Raw genomic sequence first — 16,273 nt, forward strand, 5'->3', positions numbered from 1 at the left:
AAATTATTTTCTCCAAACTAACTCGTTTACATATATTTCACATAACAGAAATGTTTCATTTTACAAAACCAACCTGGGCATTGTGGAGCCTGCTTCGCTTTTCCATAAGCCCGTAAACTCAAGATACCCTCTTTCCTTTAACTGAATGGATCAATGTGTAACCATCATCCATCCCAACTCTGTTCGTCATCTGTGGTAATTTCAACTGTTGCCATAACAGCTGGGTGGATGTAAGCTGTACAAAAACATGCCAGAGAATTGCAGCAAAGGCCTTCTGTGACTCTGTGGGTCTGACTCAATCTGCAAACCTTCCAACCTGAATTTCTGCAACTCGTCTCCCTCCCTCCTGGAATGAATAATGATGATGTTTCCATCCAAAATCTCCTGTTCCTTTTCTGCCCTTTTTGGCTGTTCTGAAAGCCCATATATCTGGTTATTGGAAGGGAGCAACCTCAATGATGCAGAATATGGATATTTAAAGAGACCAATTGGCAGGGAATGCAATCTGCCCTCTAATAAAAGGGTTGGGCTACCATCGCCATATATCACCTGATATTGATTCCGCCTGGCAGTACTTTCACAAAAGCCTGCTTTCTCCTATATAACGGTTTATCCCAACCAGCCTGCCGCTATCCGATCTTGTCGATCCTCTTTGAACTTGTACTATGCATTGTTGTGGTTTAAATCTTTGCAAACCAAGATTATTGCTTTGTTACACAAGTCGTATCTCACCAACTGTCACTGGTTCCCCTTCAGAGGTAAAGTCCCATTTGGCATTTCATTTTTCTCGGACATTTTTGCTCCCTTACAATGATGACATGACAAATAATAAAATGAAGAGAAAATGTGATCGACACGTGATTGTTAACTTTCCTTCAAGACATTTTTTTTGTTTGTGTGTGTGTAATGTCACAACATCACGACAGTTCTTTGTTATTACGTACTTGGTCTGAGGATTTACAGGAGCGTCTTTTGTTTTTGGTTTCCCTTTGAACAGTCTTTTCCACATTTTGCTGAGTTGAAAAGAAGAAGAAGAAAACAGCAGTTTGTTGAATATGATGAGGAAGATTTATCCAGAATAGTCAAAACCAAGATAAATGGAACAACTTTCGTTTAAAGAGAAGAAGAGAAAACATTATTACCTGAACCATTCAGAAAAGGAAGCTTTTTTAGTTGCAGTATTTGTTGTGAAGGGGCTCACTTCTGGGTTCTGTTCTAAAAAAGTAACTTTCTTCATTTTCATCTGTGATTCTGGAGGGACCACATCCACCTTTTTAGCCGTGTCTCGCGTAGCGAACGCTGGCTCGAAGAGAGTTCCGCGTTGTTCTTCTTCTTCTTCTTCTTCTTCTTGACTGGTGGAATGACGCAGCTCTTGGACACATTTGTCCTTGTTCTTCGAATGTGTATCACTTTGCTGAAAAAGAAAATAAATCGACAATATACTGCAAATGTGTGAAACATGTGATCTTTTTCAATGTCTTTCCTTTCAACAAATGTTCCACAACACAACCTCTGTTCACATGAACTAAAAGAAAAAAATGAACAAAGGTTCCAAAGAGAAAAAGAGTAAAAGCCAAAAAAAATTAAAACAAGCATTTACACATGGTTTACCTCACCTGCAGTGGTAAAGGAATTTGAATTTATTGTAATTATTTAAAATACATTGCAAGTTTGACATTTGTTGGCACACATTTGATTTCTGAAAAGAGACGAGTTAAAAGTTGCTGAACATGGGATGCATGGCCAACTGCTACAACACTGATGAATGAGTGGAAGAAGGTATGGTCAGAAAAGAGAAACCTGGATTAACTATGACCAATTTGGATTTGCACATCAACCAAGTGAGAAAAAGCAGCTATCATCACAAAAGCGAGCAAACCTCATTTGCTGAAATTATATTAAGAAGCGGTACCTTCTGGGTGACCTAAAAAGCTGAAATTTTTTGTGCCGATGGACATCGAAGCTGATACACCGGAAAAAAATAATAACAGAATCGGCGAACAACATCCATAAATGAATGAATGAATGAATGAATGAATGAATGAATAAATGAATAAATGAATGAATGAATGAATGAATGAATGAATAAATAATCAATCAATCAATCAATCAATCAATCAATCAATCAATCAATCAAATAATCGAATGCAGTTGAGCGACCTGAGACAATGGGGAAGCATGGTTCGTATGCTTGCACAATGTGTCAGCACACCCCCATTCTCAGCTCATTCTAACCACGAGCTCACTGATATTAAAGTTTGGTACTTTCTGGGTGACATAGAAAGCAAAAATTTCACAAGTCAACGGACATCGAAGCCGATACAGCCAGAAAAATCACAGAACCATTGGAAAGTGTCCGCAAATGATAATAAAAATAAATGAAAAAAATGATTCAAAAATGTAAATGCAGGTGAGCGACCCGAGAGAATTGGGGAAGCAAGGTAATTTTGCATGCTGACAGACATCGAAGCCGATAAGCGAGGAAGAAATTCCAGAACCATCGGAAAGCGTCTGTAAATGAAAATATAAATATATGAAAAAAATAAATGATAATAAATAAATGAAAAAATTGCATGTGAATGAACCCAGAAAATGGGGAAACAGTCCTTTGTTGCTTATAATGTGCAAGCGCACCCCGATATTATTTATATAAATAAATATACATTTACATATGTATACAAATACATATATATGTATATATATATACATATATATATATTTATATATTCTTCTTTCAGCTGCTCCCGTTCGCGGTCGCCACAGCGGCACAGTGGTAAGGGCAGCGGCTTGGGATCCAAAAGGTCCTGAGTTCAAGCCCCGTTGGGCCACTGAATTAACACACCAGGGGGTTGACTCAGCCTGTCATCCTTCCGAGGTCGGCGAAATGAGTACCAGTGTACTGGGCCCGGTGTATACCCCAGTTAAAATAGGTGTACCAGATCCCTGTGTCGCAAAAGGCGACCAGGGTTGCGTCAGGAAGGGCATCCGGTGTAAAACATGTGCCAAATCACTATGCGGATCATATGGATGATCCGCTGTGGCGACCCCGAACGGGAGCAGCCGAAAGAAGAAGAAGAAGAAGATATACATATTGTTGTGTTTCTCCGCCACTCTGGCGTGCGGGCGACCGCTTTTAGCTAAATCACGGCCGCACGCGCCCACCGGACGTGGCAAACCTAGTCGCAGCTTTCAGATCAACGCCGAAATCCAGCTACGGGTGTGTTCTTAATCACACCGTAAATCAGCAAACTATTCTGTCCGCGCGCGACAGGGTCCAATCGCCGAATTGTCGATTTGCCGAAGTATGCGCGCAGACAGAAATGCCGGGAATTTACACCTCGACGGAGCCTGCACATAAACGAGCCATTCTTAAGCATCTCGCTCCGTTTGCGATTTGCCGAGCGGTGTATTATCGCGAGGCCCCGTCGGACTTGATTATCTTATCAGCTATTTAAAAGCCAGCTAATAACCCAAATGTAATACAGCAGCTCAATCGAGGGAAAGTTCGCAACGAACAGGTCAACATTCACACAAGGCATTTATTTGTTACACATGAATGCAATCAAACATGAATGCAATCATGCACGTATGCAATCATGCAGGAATAAAGCAAGACGAAGAACTACAACCGTTCTATTTATTATGTGCACTTATGACAATTCTACTTAAGGAGATGGTGCCACGACATTCATACAAAGAAAAACCCCAGGAAAGGAAAGGGCAAGAACTGGACCTTGTGGGCCTTTAATAGTTCACGGAGCTGTGAAGACCGCAGGAGCTCCGAGAGGCCGCGTTGGTTACCTGCCACCTTCGTGGTGACTCGCTGGTTGACCCTCGACGTTTCCTCGACACGGCCGTTGGCGCTGCTCGACTTGGTTGGCCCAAGCCCCGCTGTGCGGCCTCGTGGTTCGGGCCGAGCCGACGACGCCTCCGAGGAACGAACGGGCCTTTGCTCTTTCGAGAGTTGATGCTCTTTTAAGAGCCCGTCCGTTCCTCAGCGTTGGCGATCTCTCTCCGGCTTTACCCACCGACTCGCAGTTCTGCGCGGCACGGAAGGATGGCTGCGCTCCAAGCTCCGACTGCCCTCCGCTGGACTCAAACCCTGGCACCAAGCTCCAGACTTCCACTCTCTGCAGCTCCCCGACAGACTCCGAACCCCGACAGACTCCGAACCCCGACAGACTGCTTGCTTGGCGTTCAGCGTGCCTTTATATGGGGTCCGTGAGTGAGGTCTGATCTTTCACCTCTCACCCTTCACCCCTCGCTGGCTCCGCCCCTTTTTGATCTTTTGATCCGGTTTCGACGCAAAGCTCGGAGAGAGCGGACGTGGCAGAAATCATCAGCTCCCGCGTCTGTCGGCGGAGATGGCGCTCGTCCGTGGGATTCGCCGTGGGTGGCGAAAAGATGGTGGCGTTTGTGGAGATGAAGGTGAGGCGATGTTGTGGTTGCTCTGTGGTGGGGATGGTGTGGTTGTTGAGGCGGTTGTGGTTGACGCTGTGGTGGTTGTGTTTGTTGAAGTAGTGGTTGTTCCAAAATAAAGATAGGAAAAGAATAATGCCTGACTCAAAGATCACAGCCCGGTTACACGAAAAATTCCCTTTAGACCTCAGTGGGGAAATCTGATCTGAACACACTCTTATCGACATAACTTATCTCTGCGAAGCCTGAATGGTGTTCTGTGAATTTCCACAACCATAACAATATATATATATATATATATATATATATATATATATATATATATATATATATGTATATGTATATATACGAACAAATACCACCCATCGCTTCACTGACAGCAAAACTAAAAGGAGAGGGTGGAGAGGAAAATATGGGAGGGAGGGGTAGAGATAGAGAGACAGAGACAGAGAGAGGGGGTGGGGGAAAGAGAAGAGAGACAGAGAGAGGGGGTGAGGGAAAGAGAAGAGAGAGAGAGAGACAGGAGGTGGGGGAAAGAGAAGAGAGGGAGTGAGAGAGAGAGAGAGAGAGAGAGAGAGAGAGAGAGAGAGAGAGAGAGAGAGAGAGAGAGAGAGAGAGAGAGAGAGAGAGAGAGAAGGGGGAGAGTGAGCAGTTTGAGGGGAAAAGAGAGAGGAGGGAGAGTGAGGTGGGGTGGGGGGAGGGAAGGCAGTGTCAGGTGAGAGGAAGGGAAGGCAGGTGTGTGGTGGAGCGTTAATTACGATTCATATATTGTCATCAAAATGATTCTGCATTGAATAACAGTGAAAATGGAAACAAAATAATGCTTCAAATCCATTTTATACCAGTCACACTATATATACCGCTTGGAGATATACACAGCCCGGACAGGTCCAAAGACAAACACTGTCCGGCCATAATCACCACCCGACCATGTCCGGAGACAGAGATGTGCAGGAGGGTGCTGCACTGCATTGGGAGCGGGCAGAACGAGGATGGGACAGAGAGAGAAATGGGTGGGGGCAGGGGGGTTAGCAGAGGGAAAAGGTTATGCTCTCTGAACAACACGCGCACACACACACACACACACACACACACACACACACACACACACACACACACACACACACACACACACACACACACACACACACACACACACACGGACACGCACACGCACACACGTGCTTGGCCGATATCAGCAATTTTTCGGGCATAAGCAGATTGGGGTCAGTGTGATTACCAAATACAGTACACACTGTATACAACCCAAAAACCTTGAGTAGCTTTCACTGTTGTTTTTGGGGGAATTTTAATTACAAAATAAAAAAACAATGTTGCATTTATGCAGGCATTTCAAGGAGTTGGACATCAACATTAATCTTTATAAACATCTGCGTGGGACGGGTGGAAAAAAAATTGGCTCGGTAATTTGGAAAACACACGAATACGGCAAACGGCTCAGAAATCGGATGTTATCAAATACATTTTGGTTTGAAATTCACAAAGAGAAACCATACAGCTTTTGTGAAGCAGCCCCGATAACTCGTAGCTTTAGAAACAGTTGCGAGGACAAAGGAAAACCTGATGAAACCTCCATAACATACAGGATTAAACTTTGCCACCACAGCACCCGTAATAGGCATGGCATACCCACACACCTGTGGAGAGTCCCTCCAGATCCAAATCTACCCATATGTACTATGCCAGTGTGTGCTGCGTTGCTATCATGACCTTGTATAGTAACAGTTGACTGCACATCCCGATCAGGACACAAAATGTACCGCGATCAAATGCCCGGTGCTCGTCAAGTGGCTTAAGCACTCCAATGGAACGCTCGGCTTAGCAAGCAATTACCATCGATAAACCAATGCACCCGGAAACGCCCGAGTAATATCCGAATTGGACTAATGAACAATTTTTTAGCCGTGTGAGCTGCTGCTACGTTCGATTCTGCAGCTTAACTTTTGTAATTCAGCTTAGTTTAAGAGATTATCGAGGTTATGGCATGTGTGGAAATGAAATAAAGCCTCAAACGCTGGTGACTCCAGGCGTTTAAAAGCAATGCAATGTCTCCAGTGATTCGTCAGTATCGATAATGAGTGAGGAGAGTGAAAAACAAAGGGAGGAAAATCTTTAAGAAATTGTTACAGCCTGCTACAAGTCAAGGCTTGGATGAGCAGGCCAAAAAAACATGGAGGCTTCAGACCCCATCAAGGAAAACCAGGATAAGCCTTCAAAACCCCATGGAGAGCAAGGTAGCCAAGGATGTGGCTGACAAAGGATGTAATTAAATAACACCATTAATTATATTCATAGGGGGTGTTTTAATTAACCAAAACGCCCAATTTTCACTCTTGCATTTCCTTAGAGTTCTCTGAGGATGCCTGCAAATATTCGGACTGGTAGGTTTCATAGTTTTGGAGTTATGGAGGAGACACACACACGTATAAGGAAAGATATCAATATGAAGACATATCTGAAAGATGAGGATTATGAGGTCTGGAAGATGAACAAAATGAGGATGAACAGTTTAAGGATTTTAAAATCCTTAATGGAGTTTGAATTTGGTTGTGAATGCTTGTTTTAGTGGTATAACGCATACGAGCCTTTCCACAGTAATGGGTAACCATTGTGCTACATACATAGTCCACATAAAGTGTGTCCAGTTTATCTTGCAAATGAGGGGAAATAAAAGACTGACCCCTCCACTACTGGAATCCAACAGTAAGAGGATAATCTAACCCAGCACAATTTATTGATGGGGTGTTCTGTCTTCATTAACAGAAATGTAACAAATGTTACATTGACATTCAAGTTGTTGGCATTACCACCTTAGTTATTTTTTTCTAATCAATTGAATATTAATTTTAGGTTGTGGTCAAGAAATGCTATCCTTCCTTATGTGTGTGTGTGTACATATATATATATATATATATATATATATATATATATATATATATATATATATATATATATATATATATATATATATATATATATATATACTGGCTCAAAGCCTTCTGTAGCCAGATTTTTGTACAGCTTTTATGGAGATATGCACTTACCACTAACGCTATCCTTTGTTACACATTTGTCATTTAGGTTAAGTTATGTTATCATAAAAATAACAAGACCGTATTTTTAAAGGTTGTACAACTTGAGCATTTTGTTTCTTCATGACGAATTGACCAATAGCATAACGTTTGTTACTCTGTTTTCAACCCCCCAGCATTCACATTAAAGTATATTTTTGGCAAATTCAGGGTGTGGGATATCATAAGCAAAGTCATTTTGCACATATAATCTAAAACAGTCTCAATCAAAAATGTATGTGCTCATATAAAACTCTTGGTAAATCCATTTAGTTTTCAATATAACACTTAAAACAAAGATTTATTCCCATCACAGTGAATAATATTTTATCTGCACGCTTTAATTTTAGGACAATAGCGGTTTTGCTATTAATAGGATATATCTACATTTATATATACCTAAAAACATGTCAGTGGTATAATATGGATACTTTAGGAATTCTATGATAGCTCCTGAAGATAAGACCCTTAAATGCAGCATATTACTCTGGAACAGCCCATATATTCTTGCTCTCTCACACTATTCACTAAAATAATTTACTCACAACGTATCAAGTGGACAACACTTGGCATGAACAATTCGATATTTCAGTAAGAATGTCAACTACACCTTTCAATGATCACCTCACATGAAAGAAAAATCACACAGCGTTTCTCAATTACAGAGTTAAAGGTCTGTTGGAACATTTGTGTACATAATAGTGCTTTATTATGCTTTGCTTTTCACACAAACAATTCTCAATTTACAGAGAAAATGAGGTCAAATGCAAAATATAGTCAAAATCTAATCACTGCACTTTACACAAAGAACAACACATCACAAAGTTCCTCAAGCTCAGATCAATACACGTTGCTGTCAGTCACATCATACCGAAAGAGGACACATGCCCGAATGCATCGGACCCACACAAACAGTCAGTGATATCAAACCAAAAAACAAACCTCAGTTGGTGAGCTTCTCTGTGGAGAAGACACATGCTGACTTTTCTGCAGATCTGGTTGAAGAGCCTCTTTCTCGTGTTGTAGTTCCTGCTTATCGCCGTGATTCACAATTGGCTTATTTTTGATGTCCCTTGCCAGCTTTGCGTATTTCAACGATATCAATTTATCTCCACATACAACTGAAGGAAGATAAAAAAGAAACACATTTGTTAAGTTTTATCAAAGGCACGAGGTAGACTTACCAATATATCCATGATTGTTCGTCGTGTAGAAGACAACAGTGTTTTCAAATAACAGTTCTGTGCAATTCGAGCAAAATCGACATGTAAAGCTTGGTTTACTCTCTCACTTGTATTCCCATAGATATCATCTCGGAGAACTATTGTCTTTTCATCTCTGTCGAAGAGATCTCGCAGCTCTTCATTGTAGATTTCTATATAACAGACAGTCAAGCTGTACTCTGTTATATTTCTATTTTCCAACAAATGGAAAATCCCTTCAATTGCTCGTGGAATCATCCCCAGATGATTTTCGGCAACATCTGTGGGAGAACAATTAGACTTTAGAAACCAAAAATGCATTATCATAGTAATTAAAATGACTGATATGCAGAGCTGTGAAAATACGAAACCGTTATCTCATGTATTCCAAAATAATAAATTGTCCATTGGTACGGGTTTTTTGTTTTTTTTGGGAGACACTGCCAAGGCTCGTATGAGAGCTAACACACAGAATGCACAACAAGGGGAGCAGGAGACAAGAGGGGCGGGAGAGGGAAGGAAAAAAGTGTGGAACAGACACATGAGATCTGTGGAAGGGAGAGGGATGGGGCGGGGTACACAGGTAAACAAGATGGACACCACAGGGACTTTCAGGAAGGAAAGCAGGGAATTTGAAGGAGGTGAGTTTGGGGTGGATTTGCAAGGGTAGAATCAAAATTGTATCAAAATAACAAGAAAATAAAAAATTAAACTTAACACAACAGGGTAAATTTATGACACTCCTGAATACCTTCTCATGTCTGTAGACAATGAGTGAAGAAAGCAAGCAGGAAAACTGATGCTATCTCAATGGCTGGTCCAACAACTAAACCCACCAAACATGAAACTGTTGATGTCAATGAAACCTACCGAAAAATCATTCACTAATTTTCCTCAATTTTTCTCTCAACTGTCAATGCTCTGCAGTCCTCTCATTCACTGCAGATTGTAACAATAGTTTATATCCCTGGGGAGTGATAGCTGTTTCTCCTCCACAGTGATGGCTGCTGTCAATGTGAATATAATGCTGACCAGTGATGGGCGCCTCTCCATTTTAACTCCAGTCTCTTGAGCTCTTTGTACCTGCTTACCCTTTCAATGTGCTTCCTATCTCTGCTCAGCTTGTGAGTCTTGCGATCAACACATCTGTGTGTTTATCTCTTTGCCGACAGAATAACTTGACACGAGGAGCAGCGAGAATCATTAAATTTGACACAGAGCTTCATATTATACTCACAGACACAATCATCACAAAAGTCACATGTTGGCTGATGGCGGCAACATGAGTAAATACAGCCCTGTATTAAATTCCATTTGATATATTTCCTTGTGAGCTCAAAGTTGAACTTATCCGAGACTTGCAATCTTGTGAAAATAACATTTTTAACACTAGTTTTGTTGTAAAATTCCATCTACATCAATGTGTTTTGCTCAAAAAAAAGGAAAAAAAGGAACAACTTTCAAAGAATTCAAAACAAAATTAATCTAATTAATCAATAATAAGATTTTATCATAACCACCGCTTGTGTAAAATGTTTCATCAGGTGCTTCTGTTAAAATCAAGGGAAAATCATGCATGATGGAGATGAATGAAGCAAGGATAATTGTGTTGACGTGAAGAAAGCGTGCAGTACCAGCCACTCACCAACAGTATCTGTTCCCATGGTGAACGTCTTTCCAGATCCTGTCTGTCCATAAGCAAAGACTGTGCTGTTGGAGCCTTCAATGAATCGTGAAACTCACGGTTGCACACAGGTCTCATAAACATCCTTTTGCGTCAAATCGGAACCAAAAGCATGATCGAATGTAAAGATTTCTTTATCTTCGCCGACGATCAATTGCTGGCGTCCCTCAATATACAAGCAGTTTTGCTGCTGCGGTCTGTTCTGACAAAACGGTGACCGGATTCGTACCACCACATGTACAGGTTGCATCCTCGGGGAGATATCGCAAAATAAATACATATATATATATATATATATATATATATATATATATATATATATATATATATATTTAAACAGCTGTTTGGTACTGCAGAATTTAATATGGATACAAATAAACACGACATAGTGACCGAAGCTTTTCGTGTTGCACTCCTCAGGGTAAAGATCGCAGCAAGTGAAAAAGGAAGTGAACTTGGTGAACGCGTGTGCTTGAAACGCAGTTCCCAATAAGGTAGACGCTGATTGGTTCAGCAGTAATGACGTCACGGTTAATCGGAACGCCCATTGGTCGACTCATCATCTTCACCTCAAGCTCCCATTGGCTGGAGCAGAGTTCGCCCGATGATTCACGTTTGCAACCACATCCTGGAGAGGAGAGAGGGGAGAGGGGAGAGGGGAGAGGGAAGAGGGAAGAGGGAAGAGGGAAGAGGGAAGAGGGAAGAGGGGGCCTCCCCCCCTCAGGTCCATTCACCATTTGTTACCGTGCTTCCCTTGATCTTTCCATGCTGAAAAAGACACAGAGATTGTCCAAATTCCTTTTGACGACATCGTATTGGATCGGTGGAAAGGATGAAGGTTGCTTCCAACATACGGAAATGAAACGAGCTCCGACCTCGGCTCAATATCCTGAACATATCTGCATTGTACTGGTCTGCACAGATGGGGTTGGCAACCAGGTGCTGTGTAATGGCGGATGAAGCAGGTGCAGTGCCCGGTGGTTGCTGGATATTTCTCCATGCTCGCACTGGTTGTGTTCTCACCCTCACAATCTTTCTTCGAATCGCCAAGGGGACGTGTTGTTTGATCCGATCAGCCAATCTTAGTGTTGTGCGGCCCACGTACCGAGCTTCACTTCGGCACTCAAACTCATAAATAACATTGCTGGTTTGTGAGGTGTGTAGCACATCCGAGTTGATTGACATCAGCAAACTGCGAGAGGGAAAGATTACTCGGGGTTGCACAGCCAGAAACGTGTTGGACACAACATGTTTGATTTGTACTTCAAACCTTCGTGATGACCGCCCTTTCCAGGGCATCCTGATGTCGACTAGACATTTGTCCGGAGCCATCTTCTGATCTCTTGTCGTGTTTCGAAACTTGTGTTTGTATCTCTTAACTATTTGCTCAGGAAAACCATTCTCACCGAGAATATTCATGATTTTGTCGATTTCAGCTGGAAGATTACAAGTTGAACAAATCCTCTGTGCTCTGTTAACCAGGATATTGATCAAGGCGATTTTGTATCTCGTGGAGCTGTCCGGAGTCCCACCGAGTATACTGCCCTGTGAAACCAAGGTTGGATCGATCAACCAACACGTCCAAAAACGGTAACGTGTTTGACGATTCCAGCTCCGTGGTAAACTTCAGTGTTGGATCGAGAGTGTTGAGCCATGCCTTGAAATTGTCACATGCCGTCCGAGACTCAAACAAAGCAAAAATGTCATCAACATACCGATGGTATACGATGGGGGAATCGACCCCTTGCCGACCAGTCAGTTTCTGCATTTAATGATGGCCTACAAAGATATTTGCAAGAGCTGAGCCTAATTGAGAACCCATGGCCACACAGTCCGTTTGAACATAAATCATGTTGTTAAAAATGAATTCCACCTCCATGGTTGCTGTGTTCACTAATTCAACGAAGACGTGTTCCAGGATCATCGGTTGTTCCAGATCGGTGTCATACAGCAAACATGAGCATATCTCAATTGTCTACGTCAATGGTGCATTTGTGAACAAGCTTTTAATATCAAAGGATGCCATGATGTTGTGCTCACTTGTCGGTGTTTTAGCTCCAATTGATTCTGCAAATGTGAAGGAATCCTTAAACACGAAATGAGAAAGTGAATCCAATACTGGTTGCAGTACCTCTCCTAACCACTTGGCAAGTTCATGTTGTGCTGATCACACCTTGGACAGTATTGGTCTGAGAGGGATATTCTCCTTGTGAATCTTCGGCAGGCCGTACATTCTTGGACGTTGGGCTCCAACAGGTTTAATTCTGTCGTACACCTCCTTTCATAGTTCTCTACGTTTGAGAAGCTGCAACAGTCATTTGACGATCTAAAGGTCAGGTCAAGTCAGGTATGGGAGAATGTACCAGAACAGCGCGTCGCTGCGTCCACTTTCTACCGGTACTCCAGGGGCCTCCGTCTGGCCATCCCCCAGGCAGATGCCAGGCCCATCCCCATCTTCTTGAGATGCCGGTCAACCTGCAGCAACCAAGAGGCACGTGGTCGGCCCATTGGCCTCCACTCGCGAGACTCCCTCGGTGAGACAATCTGGTGAGCAGGATCAGTGTCAGGAAAACGAGCCACATGTCCATACAGCCGCAACTGACGCTCACGGACAATGCAGGTAACAAATCTCACTCAAGTCTATCTCAGCAACCGCTCGTTGGACACAAAATCCGACCAGCGATAGCAAAGATTCTCCAAAGAGACCTGGTACCAAAGGAATTAAGTCTCCGTCTCAGATCCTTGGCCAGAGTCCAAGTCTCCCATCCCTAGAGCAAGAATGGAAGCACCAAGGACCTGAAGACTCAGACTTTCGTCCTCCCACACAGGTACCGGTAGCGCCACACCCCATGATCCTGTGAATCCATGACTCCCCAGGCCCGACCCAGAGGTCCATTGACCTCTGACTCACAGCCAGCAGAGACATGAATATCACTGTCAAGGTAAGTGAATCTCTCCACGACCTCAACATTCTCACCACAAACAGACACAGACAGGACAGCAGCATCCAAGATGTCATTGAAAGCCTGGATCTTAGTTTTTACCCAAGAAACCCGTAATCCCAGCGGCTCCGACTCCTCATTCAGCACCCCAAGGGCCCCCAAAAGGATATCTAAAGTCTCTGCAAAGATGACTGCATCATCTGTGAAATCAACGTCTGAAATCTTGACATTCCCAAACGATACACCGCAGCTTGATCTCTCCGACATCCTCCCTAGAATCCAGTCCATACAAGTGCTGAACAGTGTGGGGGCCAGTACACATCACTCACAAACTCCAGTAACAACTGGAAATATGTCAGAGATGGTACCACCACATTTCACAGCACTCTTAGTACCAGAGTAGAGTTCAGACATTAGATTTGGTGGCACCCCATGAAGACCAAGAATCCTCCAGAGGACATCCCGATTTACTGAATGGAACGCTTTACAGAGATCAACATAGGCTGCAAGCAGGCCCTGCCTAAACTCTCGTCTGCGTTCGGTGAGGACACGAAGAGCAAGGATACGGTCAATCGTTGACCTCTTTGGTGGAAAGCCTGACTGCTCTGGACGTGCAAATCTGGACAATGAAGATATGTTCAGGATATTGAGCCGAGTTCGGAGCTCGTTTCATTTACGTATGTTGGAAGCAACATTCATCCTTACCACCGATCCAATGCTGTACTATGTCGTCAAATCTCACCCGGTCACATCTTCACTCTTTCATTCCTCTTTTTTTTCCCGCCTTTGGAATAAACTTCCTCACTCTATTCTTTCCCAGCCTTCCCTCCAGATCTTCAAAATAGCTGTTCACCACCACCTCTTATCTTCCCCCATCCAAATCCTCAATCTATTCTACCCACGAGAATCCACCAAAGCCCACTTCCTTCAATTCCCCTGCTTTCCTTCCTGAAAATCCCTGTAATGTCCATCTTCTCTTCGCCATGTTCCCCGTCCCATCCCCATCCCTCTCCCTTCCACAGTTCACCTAATGTGTCTGTTCCCCACTGTTTTGGCCCTTCCACTCCCGCCCCTCTTGTCCCATGCCCTCTTGCTGTGAGTTGTGTGTTCGCTCTCATACGAGCCTTGACAAGGTATACAAAAAAAAAAAAAAGGAATTTGTATGATCTCTTTCTGCATGGAAAGATCAAGGGAAGTATGGCAACAAATGGTGAATGTACCTGAGGGGAGGCAGGCCCCTCCCCCCTCTCTGCAGGATGTGGTTGCAAACGTGAATCATCGGCGAACTCTGCTCCAGCCAATGGGAGCTCGAGGTGAAGATGATGAGCCGACCAATGGACGTTCGGATTAACCATGACGTCATTGCGGCTGAACCAATCAGCGTCTACCTCATTGAGACCTGCATATAAAGCACACACATTCACTTCCTTCTTCACTTGCTGCGATCTTAACCTTGAAGAGTGCAGCACGAAAAGCTTCGGTCACTATGTTGTGTTTATTTGTTTCCATATTAATTCACAAATACAAATAAATACAAATATTTATAGAAATCAATCATACTTTAAGTCGATGTGCTCACAAGTCATCCTGCAGTGGAACATTTGGATCGAGCAATACAGTGGAAGCTCCACTTGGATCAACCAGAGAGCTATCCATTGAAAATGTATTGGAAGAAGTAAAGACTTCAGTCCCCAAGTTTACTTGTGAAGGCCTTTATATTGACTTCCAAACTGAGGAGGACAAGAAGTGATTGAGAAGCAAACTCAAAACGTTCACAGTCTTCATTCTTAACAATATACAACAGTGACTTCCACTCAACCTCTTCCCACCCCACCCCCCTCCAAATAGTATTCCGTACAGGACACAATGCTGCTAAAACACGGTCACATTTAAATATCCCACTTCCACAAAACACGAAAATGAGAACAGATTTGCCAAAATAACTTTACAACTTCAGGACATCGAACAACATCGCACACACAAACAAGGACGTGGCATATTTATTTATTTAATGGAGGAACAACACGAACTCCATGTTAAAACGTATGTTTATAAATAATGACAAGTCTGAAGACGACGATGGTTCACGAGCATCGATGACGATATTTGACGATGTAGATTGTTTCAGAAGTCAAGGATGAGACAATGTGATAATTTTTGACCAAGTTATAAAAATGACCAACATGATGTGGTACGAGTGACAGGTTATGAGCTGCAAAATGTCGAAAACCCGGTTTCGTTCAACAACTTTCAAAATTTACCTTTGCATGACCTTTAAAGGTCACAAAACAATGTTGTGGACATTAAAATAAGGAAACAGGATACGTGCTATAGCTTATTGGAGCTAGTTCGTCGAAGAAGGTTGAAAACCCGGTTCGATTCCCGCAACTTTGAAATTTTGACCTTTGTGAACTTTAAAGGTCAAAGGTCAAGGATTATGACCTTTGGTGCAAAACTTCCTCCGGAACATTCCAGGAACAATATAACGTCATATAGGCTATATGGCATTTCGCACTCCTCGGATTATCCATACTTTGATGAAATCAGCGTAAAATCAAACTTGAAGGAGGCGCCACGGGCAAGGTGTTCGAGATGGAGCAAAATGGTGTCAAGACTTTAGGTGGGGAATGACCTCAAGATTATGCATAAAAAATATTGTCATCCTCGCTCTCAAAGTTTGGGCGGTCGTATGATTTTTATGTCAAAATTCGCAATTTTCTTAGTTCGTGACCTTGTGACGAAAATGAAAAATCGAGCTCCGTGGGGATATGCAGGTGCCATTGGGCTAACCAAATACCGAAACCCTTGTCAGATCTGACAAACCCCGAGGAGAAGATGCAAATTGAAATCGGCTATCCCCTAAAAACACGTTTTTTTAGCGTGGCTCCACCCATAATGGGCGCACCATGCCCATTCTCAGGAAAACACAACTAG

General features: G+C 42.9%; 1 protein-coding gene across 14 annotated transcripts in view; it reads right to left on the reverse strand.

Annotated features, from left to right (window-relative positions):
• Positions 1-16,273, reverse strand: part of LOC147007465 (uncharacterized) — a 29,075-nt gene that overhangs the window by 1,232 nt on the left and 11,570 nt on the right. For 3 of the 14 annotated variants that reach the window (XM_085867082.1, XM_085867081.1, XM_085867080.1), the window contains 6 exons: positions 14,900-15,069; positions 10,359-10,648; positions 8,803-8,994; positions 8,454-8,632; positions 1,143-1,414; positions 945-1,013 (listed from right to left, as the gene is read on the reverse strand). In XM_085867082.1, coding sequence (XP_085723208.1) covers positions 945-1,013; positions 1,143-1,414; positions 8,454-8,632; positions 8,803-8,994; positions 10,359-10,377 — 731 coding nt within the window. In that variant the 5' untranslated portion in view covers positions 10,378-10,648; positions 14,900-15,069. Of the gene's footprint in view, positions 1-944; positions 1,014-1,142; positions 1,415-8,453; positions 8,633-8,802; positions 9,385-9,464; positions 10,223-10,358; positions 10,649-10,790; positions 10,880-14,559; positions 14,707-14,899; positions 15,070-16,273 lie in introns of those variants that run through there. The other 11 variants (XM_085867087.1, XM_085867086.1, XM_085867089.1 and 8 more) reach the window with 8 other exon arrangements.

Source organism: Eptatretus burgeri, unplaced genomic scaffold (genome assembly GCF_056783735.1).
Source record: "Eptatretus burgeri isolate ZD-2024b unplaced genomic scaffold, Ebu_testis_v1 Ebu_testis_scaffold_154, whole genome shotgun sequence".
Lineage (NCBI taxonomy): Eukaryota > Metazoa > Chordata > Myxini > Myxiniformes > Myxinidae > Eptatretus > Eptatretus burgeri.